This window comes from Bufo gargarizans, chromosome 3 (genome assembly GCF_014858855.1).
Source record: "Bufo gargarizans isolate SCDJY-AF-19 chromosome 3, ASM1485885v1, whole genome shotgun sequence".
NCBI classification, from domain to species: Eukaryota; Metazoa; Chordata; class Amphibia; order Anura; family Bufonidae; genus Bufo; species Bufo gargarizans.
Window position 1 is genome coordinate 292895442 of NC_058082.1, and position 19712 is coordinate 292915153.

The window sequence follows — 19712 nt, forward strand, 5'->3', positions numbered from 1 at the left end:
TTCCTTCCCGACAATCGTAGTGCTTTGTGAGATACAGCGCTAAGGCGATTGACAGCACTGGGTCCTAGGTTTGAATACAACCAAGGACAGCATCGGTATGAACTAAGATTGGTCATTTTTAAACTTTTTTTCAGCAAGAATGATCTTTTCTTCATAAATATTCCACATATTTGGTACAAAGAAAAATCATAATAACGGGTAGAATATAGATTACTTGTTATTTTAACACAGAATAAACAGCAAAATATAATGGCAGAATTGCTCTTTTTTTCACATTCTCCCCATTTTGGGTCTCACAATGCAGCATTATAGAAAACACTATATTTATAGAAAACACTATATTTGGACCAATGAATACAAGCTAGGCTGTTATTTTTACCGCATGGTTAACAATGGAAGAATGCAAAAGCAACAAGGTGGGATTGCTCTTTCATTCTCCCCCAACAAATGTATAAAAAGCTAATCAATAAGTTATATGCAACGCAAGATTGTGGTCTCACAATGTGATGAAATGTGAATAAAGTCTAATTATTAAGGGATTAAGGAACATTCTCACTTCAGTACATAACATTTTCAGGTAAAGTGCTATACACTTTCTTGGTGAGTCATATAGGAAGTGGTAGTTCGATACAGCATACCCAGGGTTGAGTGCTGTGTATACAGAGAGAAAGCAGAAGCAGCGTCATAAGATCACTTTGACGCCACTAACTCTACAGGACATTTCTGTACATCTCTGCAGAGTAGTTAATTATGTTATAGTAACAATAATTGGGACTGATGAGTATCCTTCTGTGGGTATAGAAATAAAATGACTATGAAGTCCATATGCCCCATTCTAGTTCATTGGAATGTTGTTGTTTTTTTCCTCTTAGGCAACCCCTTTAATGCCCAAGAGTCCCAACGTGAAAAATGTTGCAAAGCTTGTCCTGGCTGAGGAGAAGCTGACCTTAGTAGGAAGCATAGGGGTGATTGGTAAATAAAGAGATCCTGTCATTACCGCTCCCCATTTCACAAATAAAATGGGACTGGTTTCTTTTCCCTACTCTCTATGCTTTATTTCATAAGTAAGGTTTAGCCATGTGATAAGCTCCTCAAAACTTTATAGACGGTATGAGTAGTTAATGCCCTCACACACTCACCCTCATTGCATCCAGAGCTAGCTTCAGATTCTCTTTTTCTGTTGGCTCCATAGTGTGTTTCACCAGCTCCTTAACAGATGTAAAAGAAGGGTAAGAAGAGTCAAGTATGAATAAATGTGAGCAATTAGCAACTTTGTCAGATACAATTACCTGTAGCAATAGATGATATTTCAAAACTCGTTGCATCGGCACCATCAGTAGATCACGCAGGGAGAAGCGCCCATTATTAGCTCTCTGAGAACATTCCTGCAAAGCAGAGTTATTATCATCAATAATTGGGTTCTATGACAAACACTGTCTCATTACTGAAGTCACCTATGCCATTCACACTGTAAGCAAATTATATTCATTATGATGTTCTAGTCAAAGTGTCAAGATGTTACATATTTTTACTTTTTGTTTTTCGCAAAAATGAAAATGAAATAGTTTTTGTGTTCTGTAATTTCTCTGTTTGCCACAAACTATTGTTCTAAAGTAAGCCATAAGAAATTGTATGTCAACACGTATAGTACAACGTACTACCGTATATACTCGAGTATAAGACAAGTTTTTTGGCACATATTTTTGTGCCTCAAAAAGCCCCCTCGTCTTATACTCGAGTCTCGATTTGGCGGACCCGAAAATGCCGCGATTATATATGAAGGGGCCCCGCTCACATAACTGGCTTTGTGTGTAAAGTATTTTACTAGTGTGTAAAACAAGCTCTCTCCTATTGATAACAGGTCCGGCCTCTGTACTCACTGTCACGATGAATGCACTGCAGTGAGCGGCCCGGCCGGCGCGTGACTGACGTCACTTAGTAACGCTCCTGCTTCCTGAAGTGGGAGGAGCGTTACTTAGTGACGTCAGTCACGCGTCGGCCGGCTAGCTCGCTGCAGTGCATTCATCGTGACAGTGAGTACAGAGGCCGGACCTGTTATCAATAGGAGAGAGCTTGTTTTACACACTAGTAAAATACTTTACACACAAAGTATTTTATGTGCACAGTTTAGGACACATAGGACCATGAGGGGGACCAGCATAAGATGCTATATGTCTTATGCTGCCCCCCCCCCCCTCATGGCCCTGTGTGTCATAGCACATATCCCCTATAACAGCGTCCTCCACAGATCCACCTCATAACAGCGTCCTCCACAGATCCACCCCATAACAGCGTCCTCCACAGATCCACCCCATAACAGCGTCCTCCACAGATCCACCCCATAACAGTGTCCTCCACAGATCCCCCACAGATCCCCCACATATGCTGCATTTCTCACCCTAGTCTTATACTCGAGTCAACACAGGTCCCCATAAGTGTCCTCCACAGATCCCCCACATAACACTGTCCTCCACAGATCCCCCACATAACACTGTCCTCCACAGATCCCCCACATAACACTGTCCTCCACAGATCCCCCACATAACACTGTCCTCCACAGATCCCCCACATAACAGCGTCCTCCACAGATCCCCCACATATGCTGCATTTCCCACCCTAGTCTTATACTCGAGTCAATAATTTTTCCCATTTTTTGGGGGTAAAATTAGGGGCCTCGGCTTATATTCGGGTCGGCTTATACTCGAGTATATACGGTAATTCTACCACATATCATATACTACAGTGGTAAATTTGGAGCATCTTCTGCCTGCCTGGTCTAGTTATAAGCTGTATAAACTTCCCCAAATGCTATAATTTTTCTTCCCATGTGAAGATATTTGTGTGTCTCTTTAAATATAGAAACATTTTATATCCCCCCACCTTATAGGCATGAGGTGTTGTTAAATGAGTTTTTACAGGATAAATATAACTGTACATTACTGTTGCTGGGAGATTTTAACACTGTACAATGGATGAGATTTTGGATAGATTATTGATAAAAGATAAGGTAAAAAAAAAAAATAGGGACTACATCGCTAAAGAAGTCTACCCAAGAGTTTGGTTGGTTGGATATATGGAGGACTCATAAACCTCTACTAAGACAGTTCTCTTGCTATAGTAAAGCCCATGATTCTCTTTCTAGGATCTATTTCGTATTTGGCAATTAGATGACTCTTCAGAGTAAGGTGGTAGTCTCGTATGAGCAAAGGTGCATCTCAGACCACTACTCAATCCTAATCAAGGTAGGATCTACGAAAGAAAGTGAGAAAACTGCTCGTAAACTCTATTCGATTAATCCTACTTGGCTTAACTTAATGGGTCAAGAGGCAAAGAGAGATAATCCTTTTTTTCAAAATAAATAAAGATTCAGCTGGGGTGAATATGGTCTGGGAGGCAGCCAAGGCCTATGTGAGAGGGCTGCTAAATAAAAAGATTATAGAACTGAAAAAAGGTTTTAAGATAAAAGAGCATGAGATAAAGATAGAAATGGAAAAGAAAGAGCTAAAGATTATCAATAAAAAAAACTGAGAATACAAGAGAAGCTTGGCTTTTGGCGTCTAATAATTATGATAATTATCTGAGGGAAAAAGCAAATAATATGGATTTAATAAATAGATCAATAAGACATGGGGAAGGGGGTAGACCAGGTAATTTTTTGTCTAGAATGATCAGTAAGATGAAAACGTTGGTAAACATCGCTTCAATAAGAGATGAGAGGGGTATAATACATAACGATCCAGAAAAGATCATGGGGGTGTTTAGGGAATATTATATAGACCTATACTCAACACAGATTCAAATAGTTTATAGTAAACTGATTTTTTTTTGAATAATATTAATATTCCTAAACTTAGTGCTGCCCAACAAGAAGATTTAGAATGACCCATTACAGTTAATGAGGTGCTATCAGCACTAGATGAAGCTCCACTTGGTAAAGTAGTGGCCCCAGATGGATTACCGGTAGAACTATTTAAAGAGGACCTTTCACTTGTATAAACTATGTGAACTGAGTATGCTGCCATATAGAGCGGCGCCTGGGGATCTCACTGCACTTACTATTATCCCCGGGCGCCGCTCCGTTCTCCCGTTATAGGCTCCGGTACCTTTGCTCCTTAAGTTATAGTAGGCGGGTCTTCCCTTGTCCTGTGGGTGTCTCCTTCTCCTAGGCTGTAGCGCTGGCCAATCGCAGCGCACAGCTCACAGCCTGGGAGTTTTTTTTCATGAGCTGAACTCAAAGATCTGAAACGTTTTCTACATGCACAAAAAACCCATTACTCTCAAATATTGTTCCCAAATCTGTCTAAATCTGTGTTAGTGAGCACTTCTCCTTTACCAAGATAATCCATCCCACCTGATTAGACAGCATGAATATTGCACAGGTGTACCGTGATCCAATCACAGCGGAGAGCGTCACAGCCAGGGAGAAAAAAAAGCTCACCTTCTCCCTGGCTGTGACGCTCTCCGATGTGATTGGATTGCGGTACAGCCAGGTAGAAGGAGATGCCCATTGAGACGCCCTAGCGTGTCCACCTCCCTGTCTTGATGCTCGGGATTAACATACTGAGCGGGAAAATGCAGGGGGGGCACAGAGGGGCATACGAAAGATATTTTTTTAAAAAACAGGCAGGGTGGCAGCATCAGTGGGAGGTACCCCGCAAGGAAAGGTCCTCTTTAAGCAGAGCTTTGCAAAAGGGCATAGGGCCCCCTCAGCTCGACACATCGAACACAAATAGCTGCACAGATTTAGGTTACAGGCACACCAACAGCACAAAAGATCTTTCTCCCACCAAATTCTACTAAATATGCCTCAGTGTCTCCAAGATGTCATATATGGATCCACCAGGACCATTAGTGGGTTTTGTACAAAGCTGCATGTATCCATAGCAAGACCTCCAGTAGTGTGCTATACAGAAATGTTAATTCCTATCATCAGGAAGAATGCATGAACTCATATTAGAATTACTAGAGGTAAATTTATGGGTAGGAAACATAAAAATTGTTCTGGATTGTAATAATCTCTAGCCCGTGCATGTTGTGTAACTAGCTGTGATATGATGAGTGGTACTTTGATAGTGAAGCACAGACTGAATACTGCACCCCTTTGGGGAATGTGTGCTGGTGGCTGCCCTCTTGGCCAAGCACTGCCTAACTAGTCTCATGAGCCTGAACAGCCTTAGGCCCCTTTCACACGGGCGAGATTTCCGTGCGGGTGCGATGCGTGAGTAGAACGCATTGCACCCGCACTGAATCTGGACCCATTCATTTCTATGGGGCTGTTCACATGAGCGGTGATTTTCACGCATCACTTATGCGTTGCGTGAAAATCGCAGCATGTTCTATATTCTGCGTTTTTCACGTAACGCAGGCCCCATAGAAATGAATGGGGTTGCGTGAAAATCGCAAGCATCCGCAAGCAAGTGCGGATGCGGTGCGATTTTCACGCATGGGTTCTAGGTGACAGTCTATTCACTGTATTATTTTCCCTTATAACATGGTTATAAGGGAAAATAATAGCATTCTGACTACAGAATGCATAGTATAATAGTGCTGGGAGGGTTAAAAAAAATAAAAAAGTTAACTCACCTTATCCCCATGATCGCCTAGTTCCCGGCCGGTCTCTTCTTTAGCTGTGACTAAAGGACCTGTGGTGATGTCAGATCACATGCTCCATCACCATGGTGATGGACCATGTGATTGGAGCATGTGATCTGACATCACCAAAGGTCATTCAGCCCAAGCCCACAGCTAAAGAAGAGACCGACCGGGAACTTACACGATCATGAGGAGAAGGTGAGTTAACGTTTTTATTTTTTTTTAACCCTTCCAGCGCTATTATACTAAGCATTCTGTATTCAGAATGCTATTATTTTCCCTTATAACCATGTTATAAGGGAAAATAATAGAATCTTCAGAACATCAATCCCAAGCCCGAACTTCTGTGAAGAAGTTCGGGTTTGGGTACCAAACATGCGCGATTTTTCTCACGCGAGTGCAAAACGCATGACAATGTTTTGCACTCGCGCGGAAAAATCGCGGGTGTTTCCGCAACGCACCCGCACATTTTTCCGCAACGCCCGTGTGAAACCAGCCTTAGAGATTTAACTCAAATGGGGGAAAGGGAGCTACTTAGAAAATAAAGTCCACTGAGGACTCAAGGGAGTGGTGCCAATTAATGGAAGTATGTAGATTTCACTGTTTAGACAGGTGACAGGTCTTCTTTAAGTATAGGCCATTCTTTTATTATTATAACAATGCCTCTACTATGTATAAGGCTGATGTATGAATATGGTTTCTTGGACATCCGTTGATAAACACATTGATATACAGAACGAAGCATGATAACACACAACATATTTTGCATATTAGTCACCATGTAACGTCTCACTTTGCATAGATTTGAAACACATTTTAGCATTATAACTGAAGTAGTGTGCCAAAGCCCAAATTAATAGAAGTGAATTATAGACATGGAAGAATTTGGTGTAGAACTGTTGAATTTTCTTGTTTTAAGGGGTTTATCAGAGGTCATCAATAAGAGATCATCTGGGGTCCAACTCCCGGCACCACCGCCAGTCAGATGTTCAAAGAAGCTGGGGCTCTCCGTGAGTGCTTAGGCCTCTTCCATGACCTAGACATAGCTCAGTCCCATTCAAGTGAATCAAGCTCAGCTGCGATATCAAGCACGGCCACAATCAAATAGAGGGCATTCACAGGAGCACCACAGCCTCCTCAAACAGCTGATTGGAGGGGGCACTGAGAGTCGGACCCCTACCAATCTCATATTCATGACCTACCACCCTGAAGATAAGCCATGAATATGAAAATCCCTGAATACCCTTATAAAGTGAAGTAATAAGTTGTCTAGATCAGTGTTTCTCAACCTACTGTAGCAAATACCTCCTACATACAAGAAGCTAAAACCTAGTACCCCCAAGTAAGCCATCAGTTACAAAGGTTGTCTGAAATAATTTAAAAAATTCAGACATTAGAACTCCAGTGAACCCCATTCTTAGTTCTGACAGGGGGTGGAATTGTTGCGTGATTGATCTGGGACTGCATTGTGGTTTCTGTCTAGAAGAAGGGAATAAAAGTTGCATGCTTAGTGCATTTTTAATTTTTTTTTATGTATGCCACGCCCATTTATATAGGCTCCAGACAAGCCTCAACTGATGCCAATACATCGCTTACCTCACGAAGACCCCAGCAAGTCAGTAAGAGCCTCCTTTTTACAGACTCCAGCTTTGTATACAGACTCCAGGCCAGAACCCCCCATATATACAGGCCCACTAAAAATTACAGACCACAGCCTAGAAACTCTTGTATATAGATTCCCTGATATATACAGACCCCTAAAAGTACAGATCTTGGTTAGACCCTGTCTCTGTTTATAGTCTTAACAGTAAGGAGGAGGAGGATCATGATGGTGGTGGTGGTAGTGGTGGTGGTGGCAGCAGCAGGCCAGGTGCACTTGCCAGGCTTAGTCAACTTGGTTGCCAGCTCGTACGTAAGTGCCGTAGCAACCAGCAATGGAACACTGCTGGACTATAGGCGATTCATATTTATTTATTTTTTTACTCCTAGCATAACCTATAGGATTATAGGTACATGGTCTAAAAAATAACTCACATACCTCTAATTTCATTCTGAATCCCTCATGTTCCTGCGAAATTTGTTCCAGTCTTTTAGTGGCAGATTCCACATGACTGCAGTACGTACCATAGATAAGAAGCCTGGTTGAAAACACAGAATTATGAAGATGCCAAAAGTCGTGTCATTTTTACGTCTCTGTAACATAACTCTAAAAGGAGAATCGGGGAGGGGTGTTTTCCCTATAGACACATTGTTGGCAAAACACTTAAAAAATTCCCAAAAATGCTGCGTTAAAAAAAAAAAGCAGGAAAGAAAAAAAAATGCTGCCTAACGAACAATAACTAGAGGAGGAAAAATACAGTCGTGTTTCAGATTTCCCATAGACCTTCAGCTAACATCTGGAGATGGTGTTGTTACAGCAAAAAATGCAGGTGCCAAAAATGTCACTAAAAACGCAAACATGTAAGAAAATGACACTAAATGACACTATAAACTACATGTAAAAGCAACATAAGTTGATTCAAGCTGCCTGGAAGTAGTAGATAGTGGCTAATAATACAAATTGTAGTATATTTGTGCTTCGAGTTATTTCACTTTGGCTTGTATATTAATTTTATTGTCTTTTGAAAATTACTGTCCAGAATATTAGACATTTATATTCAACTATGCTATGGTATGAAATATATATTAAAAAAATATTAAAATAAAGAAATGAAGAACTTATGTCATATTGATGTTAACTGATTATTGCTGTGTGGTTTATAGCATATATTATTCTCTTAACCAGAATGCGCTCTTTCTATGAATATATCTTGATCATACTTCTCCTTGTAGTGAAGAAACACTTGATACAAGTTCTGGCAGGTCTTCAGTGAGGTGCAATTCTTCGTATCTAGTAAAAAGTTTTGATGGAGTTTCCTCAGATCCTGCAATAAAGGGAATATAGACCAAAGCAATAATATATTGAGGTCTGCCTAATAGCGAATCTGTCAGCTCCAAAACATCCCCAAGCTTGAGTAAGAGGTGTATAGTTTATGTCCTCATTCACACGTCCGTAATTCTGTTCCGCATTTTGTGGAACGGAATAGCGGACCCATTCATTTCTATGGGGCTGCGCGATGTGCAGCTCAGATCCGGAATTGCGGACCCGCACTTCCGTGTCTGCAATTCCGTTCCTGAAAAAAATAGAACATGTCCTATTCTTGTCCACAATTAGGCATTTTCTATTAAGTGCTGGCAATGTGCGGTCCGCACATTGCCGGTGTCCGTGTTTTGCGGATCTGTGGATCTGAAAAATACTTGCGGACGTGTGATGCTGAGTCTGATCATGTAATTTGTATCCTCATACTCACTTGCATTCCAACATTGTGCTCCCACAAACCAGCAGTAAAATGCATTGTGCGGACTTCAGAGCACCTGTACATAAAGATGAGGATGCAAAGAGGAGTCCTCCCAATGCAATTTACTGCTGGGAGCACAGTTGGAGCACAGTGTCAGATTACAAGTGAGTATGAAGATAGAAATGACATAACAGGACTTGGTGTCACTTACACTATACACCGTTTACTCTAGTTTGGGAAGGGGGGGGGGGGGATCAGAGCTGACAGACTCCCTTTAAACAGCATAGCATGTATTAAAGCATGTGTAAATACAGCTCCACTTTTCAGCTACATTAGGGTATGGTCACACGGTCAGGTTTCTGCATGGAGTTTTGGAAGCTTGAACCAGGAGTGTATTCAAGAAAGAGGAGAATTAGTATGTGGCCTTTATATTTTCTCTCCTTTTATGATCCCCTCCTGATTTTGGCTTCCAAAGCTGCAGAAACCTGACTGTGTGGTCATATCTTTAGGGCTCATGCACACAAACTTATTTTCTTTCCGTTCCCTTATTTTTTGCGGACCGTATGAGGAACCATTCGCTTCAATAGTTCCGCAAAAACAACGGATGGTACTCCGTGTGCATTCCGCTTCCGTATTTCCGTTACGCAAAAAAGTAATGCATGTCCTATTATTGTCTGCAAATCACGGTCCGAGGCCCCATTCAAGTCAATGGGTCCGCAAAAGGAACACACACGGAATTGGTATGTCATCCATATTATCCCGTATTTTGCAGATCCATACAGTAGAAATGCTATGCCCAGTCCATATTGCTCATGTGTTTGGTGATTAATAAGTTTCTGTTTCCGTTTCCGATCCGCAAAAAACTGATCAAATACGAAAACCATACGGATATGTTTTGTGAAATAACGGAACAGAAGAGGACTTAAATCAGAGAAAAAAAAACTCAGATACGGAACAACGGATCCGTGAAAAACGAACCGCAAAACAACAACTGTCGTGTGTATGAGCCCTTAAAGGGAACCTGTTTTGTTGATCATGCAATCGGTTACTGAGCATATTCATATATAGCTTTATGGGAAAAGATTCAGTATAAGGGCTTGTTCACACGGCCGTTGTGCGGCCGTTCCGTGCATTGGGGACTGCAATTTGCGGCCCCCAATGCACGAGCAAAGTCCATGCTTCCGTTCCGCATCTCCGTAATTGCAGACCCATTCAAGTGAATGGGCCCATGGCCGTGTATAGTGGACCTGCCGTATGCGGGCCGCAATACGGCCACAGAACCACAATGGAACAAGCCCTAACTTGTGTTTTATTCATTTAAGTCTCTGTCATTCTGGCTTTGTCCAGCAGGTGGTCCTATAGGTGACTGATAGCTATCTCTGTATGCCTGTTAATGTAGGAAAGACCATCAGTCATTTAGTACCATCACCCACTGGACTCCAAGGCTAGGGCTACACGGCGACACATAGGGTACAACTGCACTGCAACATGTGTCGCACGACATTCATGTAGCACCAATGTCGTGCAACATATTTTATAATGCTAGTCTACGGTGTCGCACTGCGACATGCTGTGACTGCGACACGACAGTCGCACAAAAATCCATTTTTTGCGACTGTTGTGTCGCAGTGACACTATGTTGAGTACAACACCATTGACTAGCATTATAAAATATGTTGCTCGACAAATGTCGTTGTGTAGCCCTAGTCTTAAAGGGTTTCTCTGAGCATTTTCCCTAATTTGCACTTGTTACTAACCTGTGGAGGGAAGATGTTTTACCTAGTACTTACCCTCCCTCGCTATGCTGACACCGCTGTCTCCCCTGCGCTATGGGCTCTTCTGCCAGGTCCCAACTGGATGTGGGCACTTCTTTTCCTTTGACTATAATGCAGCTGAACAGGAAAAGAAGCAGCCACATGCGGTCAGGACTTAGGTGTAAGAGCCGCAGCGTGTGCAAGCGCAGGGGAGACGGCAGCATCAGAGGAGCGAGGGAGGGTAAGTACTATGTAAAACATCTCCCCTCCACAGGTTAGTAACAAGTGCAAATTAGGGAAAAGGCCTGAAGAAGCATTTAAGCCAGAGTGACAGAGGTTTAAATGAATGAAATACTAGTATTACTGAATCTTTTCCCACAAACTGATACAGTACATGAATCTGCTCAGCATCTCCTGCTGTATAACATCATAGCGATGTCTTTCTCATGGCTACAGTTTCCTTTATTATTGTTTCTTTTTGCAGAGCCTGCCAGCTGGTGTAAAGATGGCATCTTACTGGCAGTGTTCCCAGAAAAAAAGACATGCAATTTGTCCACAAGGAAGAAAACCGTCTCTACAGTCACCTACAGGTAAGTACCCTGTAAGTCAATGTCTGACTCATTAAAGAGCTTTAAAGGGAATCTGTCACCTGCTTTTACCATTTTAAGCTGTCACCATCGCCATGTTCACTAAAGTACCTTATTTCCTGCAGTCGTCGTCTTACTTTATTTCGTTTTGTCCTTTTGATAAAAAAGCCCTTTTTATGATATACTAATGAGGCTCCAATGTGCCCAGAGGGGCGTTTTTTTCCTCTCTGGTGCCCAGTGATGCCCCCATGCAGTGCCCACCCCGCCTTGATTTGAATCCCAAGAACGCCTCCTAATCCTGAAATAACCTCCCACAGCCCGGCAAACGATTCTGCCCCCTCCCCACGTCATCGTCTACCTTCTAGAAATGCCCCGTGCTTCTTCCTGTCGGCGGCCAGAAATCTCGCGCAGGCACAGTACTGCCTGCGCCCTGCGCCTGCGCGATCATCAACCTCCTCAGGGCAACAGCGCTCAGATTACGTCACTGGGCTCGGCGCATGCCCAGTGAGACTTTTGAGGCTGTTGTCCTCAGGAGCTTGATGATCACGCAGGCGCAGGCCGCAGGCGGTACTGTGTCTGCGCAAATTTTCTGGCCACCGACAGGAAGAAGGACGGGGCATTTCTAGAAGGTAGAAGATGCCGTGGCGAGGGGGCGGAACCGTTTGCCGGGGCTGTGGGAGGTTATTTCAGGATCAGGAGGCGTTCTTGGGATTCAAATTAAGGCGGGGTGGGCACTGCAGGGGGGCGTCACTGGGCACCAGAGAGGAGGAAAAAAACGCCCCTCTGGGCACCTTGGAGCCTCATTAGCATATAATAAAAAGGGCTTTTTTTTATCAAAAGGACAAAACGAAATAAAGTAAGAAGACGACTGCAGGAAATAAGGTACTTTAGTGAACATGGCGATGGTGACAGCTTAAAATGGTGAAAGCAGGTGACAGATTCCCTTTAAAACATGACTATATAATTTAGCCTGCAAAATATTTCAGGATTCTTTCCCCGTCAATACTCATTTTGGAGGAGGTTCTGGCTTGGCTAAAATCCCTAGTCACGATTCAAGTCTCTTTTTATTGGGTCGGGCATTGGTTTACAGGGTAGCTACCTATAGGTGGCTGAGTTATATCAGGAGGAATGCTAAATTGTATTCAGTTATTTTATAACATGTGTCAATTAAATTTCTACCCTTTTAGGTGGGAAAGGTTTGGGTATAAAGGAGCTGAGAATTGTAGTTCATAGCTGAATAAAAGCACAGATTTATTTTCATTGTATTTGATATGAAGGATCAGGATTGCATTGTATCTTGGAGCTGCACAATGTTTGATATGCTAAGGGTAAATTCACCTGCTTCAAAATTGATGCAGAAATGTCTGCATCTGTATCATTCATCTGAATGGGGCTTACAGAAATCCTCGCACTTCCTGCAGAAAAAAACTGAACTGCAGCCTCTGCAATCTACTGTGTGTGTGAATATACCGTACAAGGTCTTATTCGTGCATGGCCTGTTATACCTGAGAATATTCTCAAAATTATCCTTACTGTAATGATCTGTGATAACATCAAGAAGGGTAGAATTACGAGATACTCAGTTTTTGAATATTTTTATTTATTTTTAGGGGACTGACATGCTGTCATTCGATTGCTTATGTCATAGGCTGCAATACTATTGCAGTCTGTGGGATTTTTACTGTCTGTCTATTAAGCCCTGCCACAGGAAAGGGTTAACAGGGAGTTACTATGGCAGGCTTGGGAGCTTTCATAAGCAATCGGCACCCAGTGATGTTGCCACAGGGTTGCCGATCGGAGGTCCCAGCGAGCACCCTCCCTCTGGCTAACATCTCAGATGCCACTGTTGGTACTGACCATGGGATTTGGGATATCTCCAATTCCCTGTCATTATTGGCAGGTGTCAACTGTATTACACAGCTGCCATCTGCTGCGTATGGAGTGGGCTTAGCTTATGAGCGTCTCGCCTTTCCTGCACTGCTGACATATATGTACATAGTGAGGTTGGGAAGGAGGTAAGCACAACCAGTTGGCTGTCGCTTCCTCTTTGGCAACTCTAGATCCCCTCCACCCCTTTGTGTTTGCCTTGTTTTGTGTTCCATGAATAGTCGCTGCTGGCAGGAAGTGATCCATGGCTGTCGGATGGCCTTAATTTACTACTATTACAGGTTTAAATAGTTTATTTCAAGCACTAAAGGCAGGAGCTAAATTTTTGTGGAGTTTTTGTTTAAAGCCTTTGTGCCACTAATAACAGTACTCGTGATCACTGGTGGACGCCTCTAAGGCAGCATGATGTACCTGTGAATTTTATGTGAAGCTGATATTATACTGTAAAGGTCAATAATTATACACATTAATACAATATTATATGTAGTCACCTCTATATTGATGAATATGTCACTCATTTTATCTCTCCGGAGGAAATTCTGAAGAGGCTTCATAAAATACTGGAAAAGAGAAATGATCCATCAACATTTCAGGGACAGAACATTACAGATACCAGTCTTGAGCTTGAACGCTACATATTTGTAGCCCACTTTCACTACTACTGTGTAAATCATTACCTGGCAGATGGATCCAAGCGTGTCTGTGTATTTTTCCTCTGTCTGGTACAACTCCTGGAGGCAGCACCTTTTCATGTCATCTGTAGTCATTTTCTGTGGGACATTTTCAGAAAATGGATGATGAAGACTTGTGTGAAACCAGTCATGTCATGGTATCTGTTAGGTAGCTATGGCCTAATCTGCTATATTTTGTTAGATGTCTTGTTGTACAGGCAGACACAACTAGCCATATGTTTTACCCCATCTCTTGGTGGTGCTGGTTGCTCATCGCCCTTCATGAGTACTTCATATATTTCATTGCCTTCCTCTTCATCCATGTCAACACAATCATAAAGGTCTTCATCTTCCTCCCCAGTGTCACTGTAAGAAATTATAGCATGCTTGTGTGATACATTTATTATGATCATATATTTTGTGTATATTGTGTTGTAGTGTGGCCAACATACTGGGTCTTCCTTGCCCACAGCAACCAATCAGTTAAGCTTTCAGTTTCTATGGTGCACTGGAAAACCAAACCATGAATTCTGATTGGTTGCAAGAGGCAACAAAGACATTTTTATGCTGGGAAATCTTAATACTTGATGCCCATAGTACATAAGGTAACAACCCAGGGGCTTCAAAAGATCAAGCCATGTAACCCGGAGGTTGCTTGCTACAACCTCAATGAAATAATAACAAATACGAGCTTATATTTGTCATAAACTCAGCTGTTTCGGCTCCAGACTTGCTTTTTGGGGTCAGCCTATATTTACCAGTGTCAATCTTATTTTTTTTATCTTTTGTTATTTAGTAACAATAACTGAGCCCCCTCTATCTTTCAGGTTTTTCTGGTGAGAGACCCATCCTACACCTCTCAAGGGCTCATGCACATGACCGTTGTTTGGGTCCACACCCGAGCTGCAGTTTTTGTGGCTCCGATGCGGACCCATTCACTTCAATGAGGCCACAAAAAATTCAGACAGCACTCTGTGTGCTGTCTGCATCTGTTGCTCTGTTCCATGACCCCATAAAAAAATAGAACATGTCCTATTCTTGTCCGTTTTGCAGACCAGAATAGGCATTTCTATAGGGCATCCCTCAGGTCATTGAGGTTCTGGGGTACAGAGTTATGAGCCTCTACATGGCGACTCAGCTAATCCCGCAGGTTTTCAATGGGATTCAGGTCTGAAGAAAGTGCAGGGCACTCCATTTGAGGTACCCCAGTCTCTAGCAGCCATTCCCTAATGATGCGACCTCGATGAGCTGGCACATTGTCGTCCATGAAGATGAAATTAGGCCTGTGTTGTTCATGCAGAGGCACAATGACTGGATTAATGATGTTATTCAAGTAGTATGAGCTTGTCACTGTACCATTCACAAAGTGTAGGGCAGTTCTAAATGCTCGTCTGGTGACAACAGTGGATCATGCATAGTGCTCTTCTTGACGTCTCCAACATTGTTGGCAGCCATCATTTCTGTTCAGTGTGAAACGATTTTCATCAGTGAAATCAGTGAACAGTACTGGGGCCCAGTGTAAATGCTCCCTGTCCCATGCAAGATGATGACGCATGTGCCTGGTGGTGTGGTCAGGTACCCTTGCAGGTTGTCTAGTACGCAGGCCATGCTGATGTGAACAGTTTTAAATGGTCTGACGTGACACTTGGATGCCTCCTAACTCCCTTAAATATGCCTGGAGTTTTGTAGCATTCATTATCCGATTCTGCAGGGCATTGTTCACAATGAAGTGGTCATCAGTGTGGGATGTGGCCAAAGGATATCCACGTCTATGCCTTTCTGTGACTCTTCCAGTCTCTCTGTTTCTCTGCTGAAACCTGCTGATGACACTCTGTGACACTCTAAGCTCAGTGGCCACTTTCTTCTGAGAACATCCTGCTTGAAGCTTTGCAATGGTGAGGTACTGTTGATCAATTGTTAGGTGTCGTCTTGGTCTCATGATGTCAAAATGTGAACAGCATTATGAGGAGGACTGCTTAAATAACATTTCTAATTGAACCAGGAAATGTATTGTGCAATTCATGGATCAAACACCTGTTGTAAATTTTGCCATTTAGCTCCTTGTTAGAGAACAGCAAGTTTTGCAAAAAGTACATTGAACAGTTGGACATGTCCATTCAAAAGTTTAGAGGTGGTCACATTTAGTTCACCCGTAAAGGTTAGATTTTAGGTTAATTCTGAAATTTCACCCACAAGCCAAATATCCCTTACTTTTTGGAGTATTATCTTATGTATCATTTTTATCTATTGTATCGTGTTTTGTGGTAATGACCTGTGATTCCATATAGCCCTCATGTGGTATACATCTTTTTACAAGATGCCCTAGTATTCGCTTGGCAACAAGTTGAATAAAATGGTCAGACATGCCTAAAGGACACTCTTGGTATACAATTGACTCATTATAGGCTGTGCATACACTGGAAGCATGACATGCGAGAACTACATATGTGATAAGTTGTTACACACTTACAAGATTTTTTTAGAGAGGTTTTCAGGGAATTAAATATTGATGGTGTATCCTCCAGATGAGTAATCAATATAAGATTGGTAGGAGTCTCGCTTTCAGCGCACCCACCAATCAGCTGGACCGTTGGGCCACGGCACTTGGGTGAGCACTGCAAAGTTCTTTAATTAAATGAGTTTGGCTGAAATACCAAACAAAGTAATAATATAATCTATAGCTCTGTGCTTGGTATATTGGAAAAGCCGCAGTACTCATCTGAGCGCCTTGGCCCCTTAAAACAGTGGACTGACAGGAGAACTGGGAGTCAGACTCCTACTGATCTGATATTATTGACCTATCCTGAAGATCCTAAAGTCATCAGTATGTAGAGGGGTTTTACTAGAGTAGAATATTAATGACCTATCCTCAGGTCATCAATATGGGATTAGTGGGGGTTCACCTGGCACCCCGTTCATAAGCAACCTCCTCACAGCACACCAAGCACAGTGCTATAAATTGTATAGCAACTGTGCTTGGTATTGCAGCCCAGTAACATTCAATTGAACCTAGGCCATGTGACCAATGGAAGTGATGTGATTAACCTAGGAAGAGGCTGCAGTATTCACCAAAGCACCGTCTTGAATCAGCTGATCGGTGGGGGTGCTTGAAGTCAGACCCCCACCAGTCAGATAATGATGACCTATGCTGTGGATACGTCATCAATATTGTACTTGTGGAAAACCCTTTTAATCATTTAAATGGTCACTAACTTTTCACAGAGCTTTGCATAAATCAATAGTAAAAGTGACCATAAGAAACTTTGTAATATATCCTATCAGTGAGAAATGTCTAGTTCTCATGCCATCAAATGTCCCCCCCAATCCTAGCCAAATGATGGCTCAGCTCCACTGAAGTATATTATAACACATATCAATATATGTCTGTGGAGGGGGAGTGGGAGAAGTGAAGAAGTTATTTATATCTCAGTCCAAGTGCTTTATTCACAACCATACAGGTCAGTACTGTGTAACGTCCTCCATAATCCAGGAGCAGATTCTCCTCCACTTTCTGTGTGCAGTGGAGAACGGCAAACTAGACCTAGGTGAACTGTATACCAGATATTCAGCATGCACATGGGAAAACTGCTAGAAAATGGCAGATACAAGTGATATAGTTGCCAGATATAGTGTTATTCCTCATGTACAACACCTGTACTACTAATTAATGTAAAGTTTATTAAAAGGTTAGGTGCACTTTGAGGATTTACAAAGGCAAAATCCTACAAAATCATATGGCAACAAGGGAAAATTTGGTGCAATTCTCAAAACTGAAAACTGAATATCATATTAGCTATAGTAAATCAAGGTTTGACTGCTTTTGGTGTAATTACTTGAGCTCTGGGTTGTTCTAACTTACTCAATTTGGTCAGAGAGACCACTGTAGATGTCATCATCTGCTTCATAATCCTCAGTAGGGAATGACCTGAGAAGAAACCAGCACAGGTCATGTAATCATTATATAACAGGTGTCATTTGACATTTTTTTTAAGATTTGCACAAAACCTTCAGTAAAATAAATTCAGTACTTACAAAAGACCTTTACGTTGTGCAATTTGACTCCAGGATAACAAGGACAGCGTGTTAATAACCTAAAATCAGACAAAGTTAAAAGACAGGAATGTTGATTTGTTTAAAACATAACATGATAGGTCATCAATATGGTGGGAGTCTGAAACCCAGCAATCCACCAATCAGCTGCTCTCAGCAGCCAACAGTGCAGGAAATAACACAGTGGATGGACCCAGAAGCAGACAGCTCCATTCATGGCCACGCCGGGTTGCTGCAACTCAGCTCCCATTCATGAACTGCAGTACAGTTAAGCAAGTGTGGTTCTTATTCATTCTGGTTTACTGTGTAGCCACCCACCATTTGCCAGGTTTACAGCAAATGAGAAAGGGCAGACTTTACTCTGGTTCTCTAGTTAGTAAAGCAAAATCCCCAATAACCCTGTTCTTTCCATTAGGCAAAAGAACTTCCTTCAGTTTGCAACTTCTTTTTTAACATACCAGACAAGATGGCCCATGCTGGTGAATAATTGAACATCAGAAATTCAAGAGCATGATGAACTGTTCCCCCCTCCTCCCCTGTCCTAGACAAACAGTTAGATCCTGAGGTCAGTATGGGCCCTATGTTGGAGGCTTGGACAGAGAGATGACAAATGAGGCATGACACCAATACATGTAAAGTTATACATTTGTTATGGGACTGACTACATAGAAAATAAAACATTGGGTAACACCGACATGGAAAAGGACTTGGGTATTTTAGTTGACAGTAAACTTAATTGTAGCAACCAGTGTCAGGTAGCTGCTGCTAAGGCCAATAAGATAATGGATTGCATCATAGATGCCCGTGATGAGAACATAGTCCTACCACTTTACAAATCACTAGTCAGACCACACATGGAGTACTGTACAGTTCTGGGCTCCTGTGAACAAGGCAGACATAGCAGTGGTTGAGCAGGTTCAAAGGCAGTGAATAAAGTAATCATGAATACCAGTAATATATGTTAGCTTTCAGAGCAAAGAAAAAACATTCTTCTCTATGTGGTAATGCAATAGCTTAGTAGTTGCATGTAGAGATCCTAAGTTCAATAAGGATATGCTATATTATTATAAAAATAAAAGGCCTTACTATATTGAGAATAGTGGGGGGGGGGGGGGGGTTACTTAGAAAACTAAAACCTATTACTGGTTTATTCACAGTATATATTCACAATATATGTATTCGTTTTCTGAGCTTTAGAAAAAAAGGTGTTAAATAAGAGAGAAAAAAATATCTGAAAAAAGATCTGACATATTCAAACCTGACCACTTATTACCAGTGATGGCCAGTTCGCAGTGTTCGCCCGCGAACAAATGTGGGCTGCCATCTTAAATCACAAGTCCTTAGGGGGTCTAGTTTTCAAATTGTGGTCATTTATGGGGGGTTTCTATAATTTTGGCCCCTCAATGTCATTACAAGTGTGCAATGGGGACTGAACGATTTTCACTTTATTATCTGAAAGGCCCCAGGTGCTCCTTTATGTTTGGGCCATGCCGTGTGTCAAGACATAAGATTAGGGCCACAATGGGGATATTTCTGAAGAAAGGAGAAATGGGGTGATACATTTTGGGGTGTACTTCTTCATTTACATGTGCTCTGTAAAAGAAAAATGTCTTTAAATTGACACTTTTGTGTAAAAAATGTTTCAGTTTTTTTTCCCTGCCTGCTTAACATTCATTTCTACAAAAAACTAGGGGGTCTAAAAGCTCATTACAACCCTTGATAAATACCCTAGGGGGGTCTCGTTTTCAAAATGGGGTCATTTATGGGGGCTTTCTATTGTTTGGGCAGCCCAACGCCATTACAAGTGTGCAATGGGGCCTAAAACATTTTCAA

At 42.1% G+C, this 19712-nt stretch overlaps 1 protein-coding gene across 4 annotated transcripts in view; it reads right to left on the reverse strand.

Moving 5' to 3' along the window:
* The window catches only part of VAV1 (vav guanine nucleotide exchange factor 1), a 75366-nt gene that overhangs the window by 23387 nt on the left and 32267 nt on the right, over window positions 1-19712 (reverse strand). For all 4 annotated transcript variants that reach the window (XM_044286409.1, XM_044286408.1, XM_044286410.1 and 1 more), the window contains exons 3-11: window positions 17862-17920; window positions 17689-17754; window positions 14075-14195; window positions 13836-13928; window positions 13650-13718; window positions 8413-8516; window positions 7631-7730; window positions 1290-1385; window positions 1140-1208 (exon numbers count right to left, since the gene is read on the reverse strand). In XM_044286409.1, the coding sequence (XP_044142344.1) occupies window positions 1140-1208; window positions 1290-1385; window positions 7631-7730; window positions 8413-8516; window positions 13650-13718; window positions 13836-13928; window positions 14075-14195; window positions 17689-17754; window positions 17862-17920 (777 nt within the window). The remainder of the gene's footprint in view (window positions 1-1139; window positions 1209-1289; window positions 1386-7630; window positions 7731-8412; window positions 8517-13649; window positions 13719-13835; window positions 13929-14074; window positions 14196-17688; window positions 17755-17861; window positions 17921-19712) is intronic.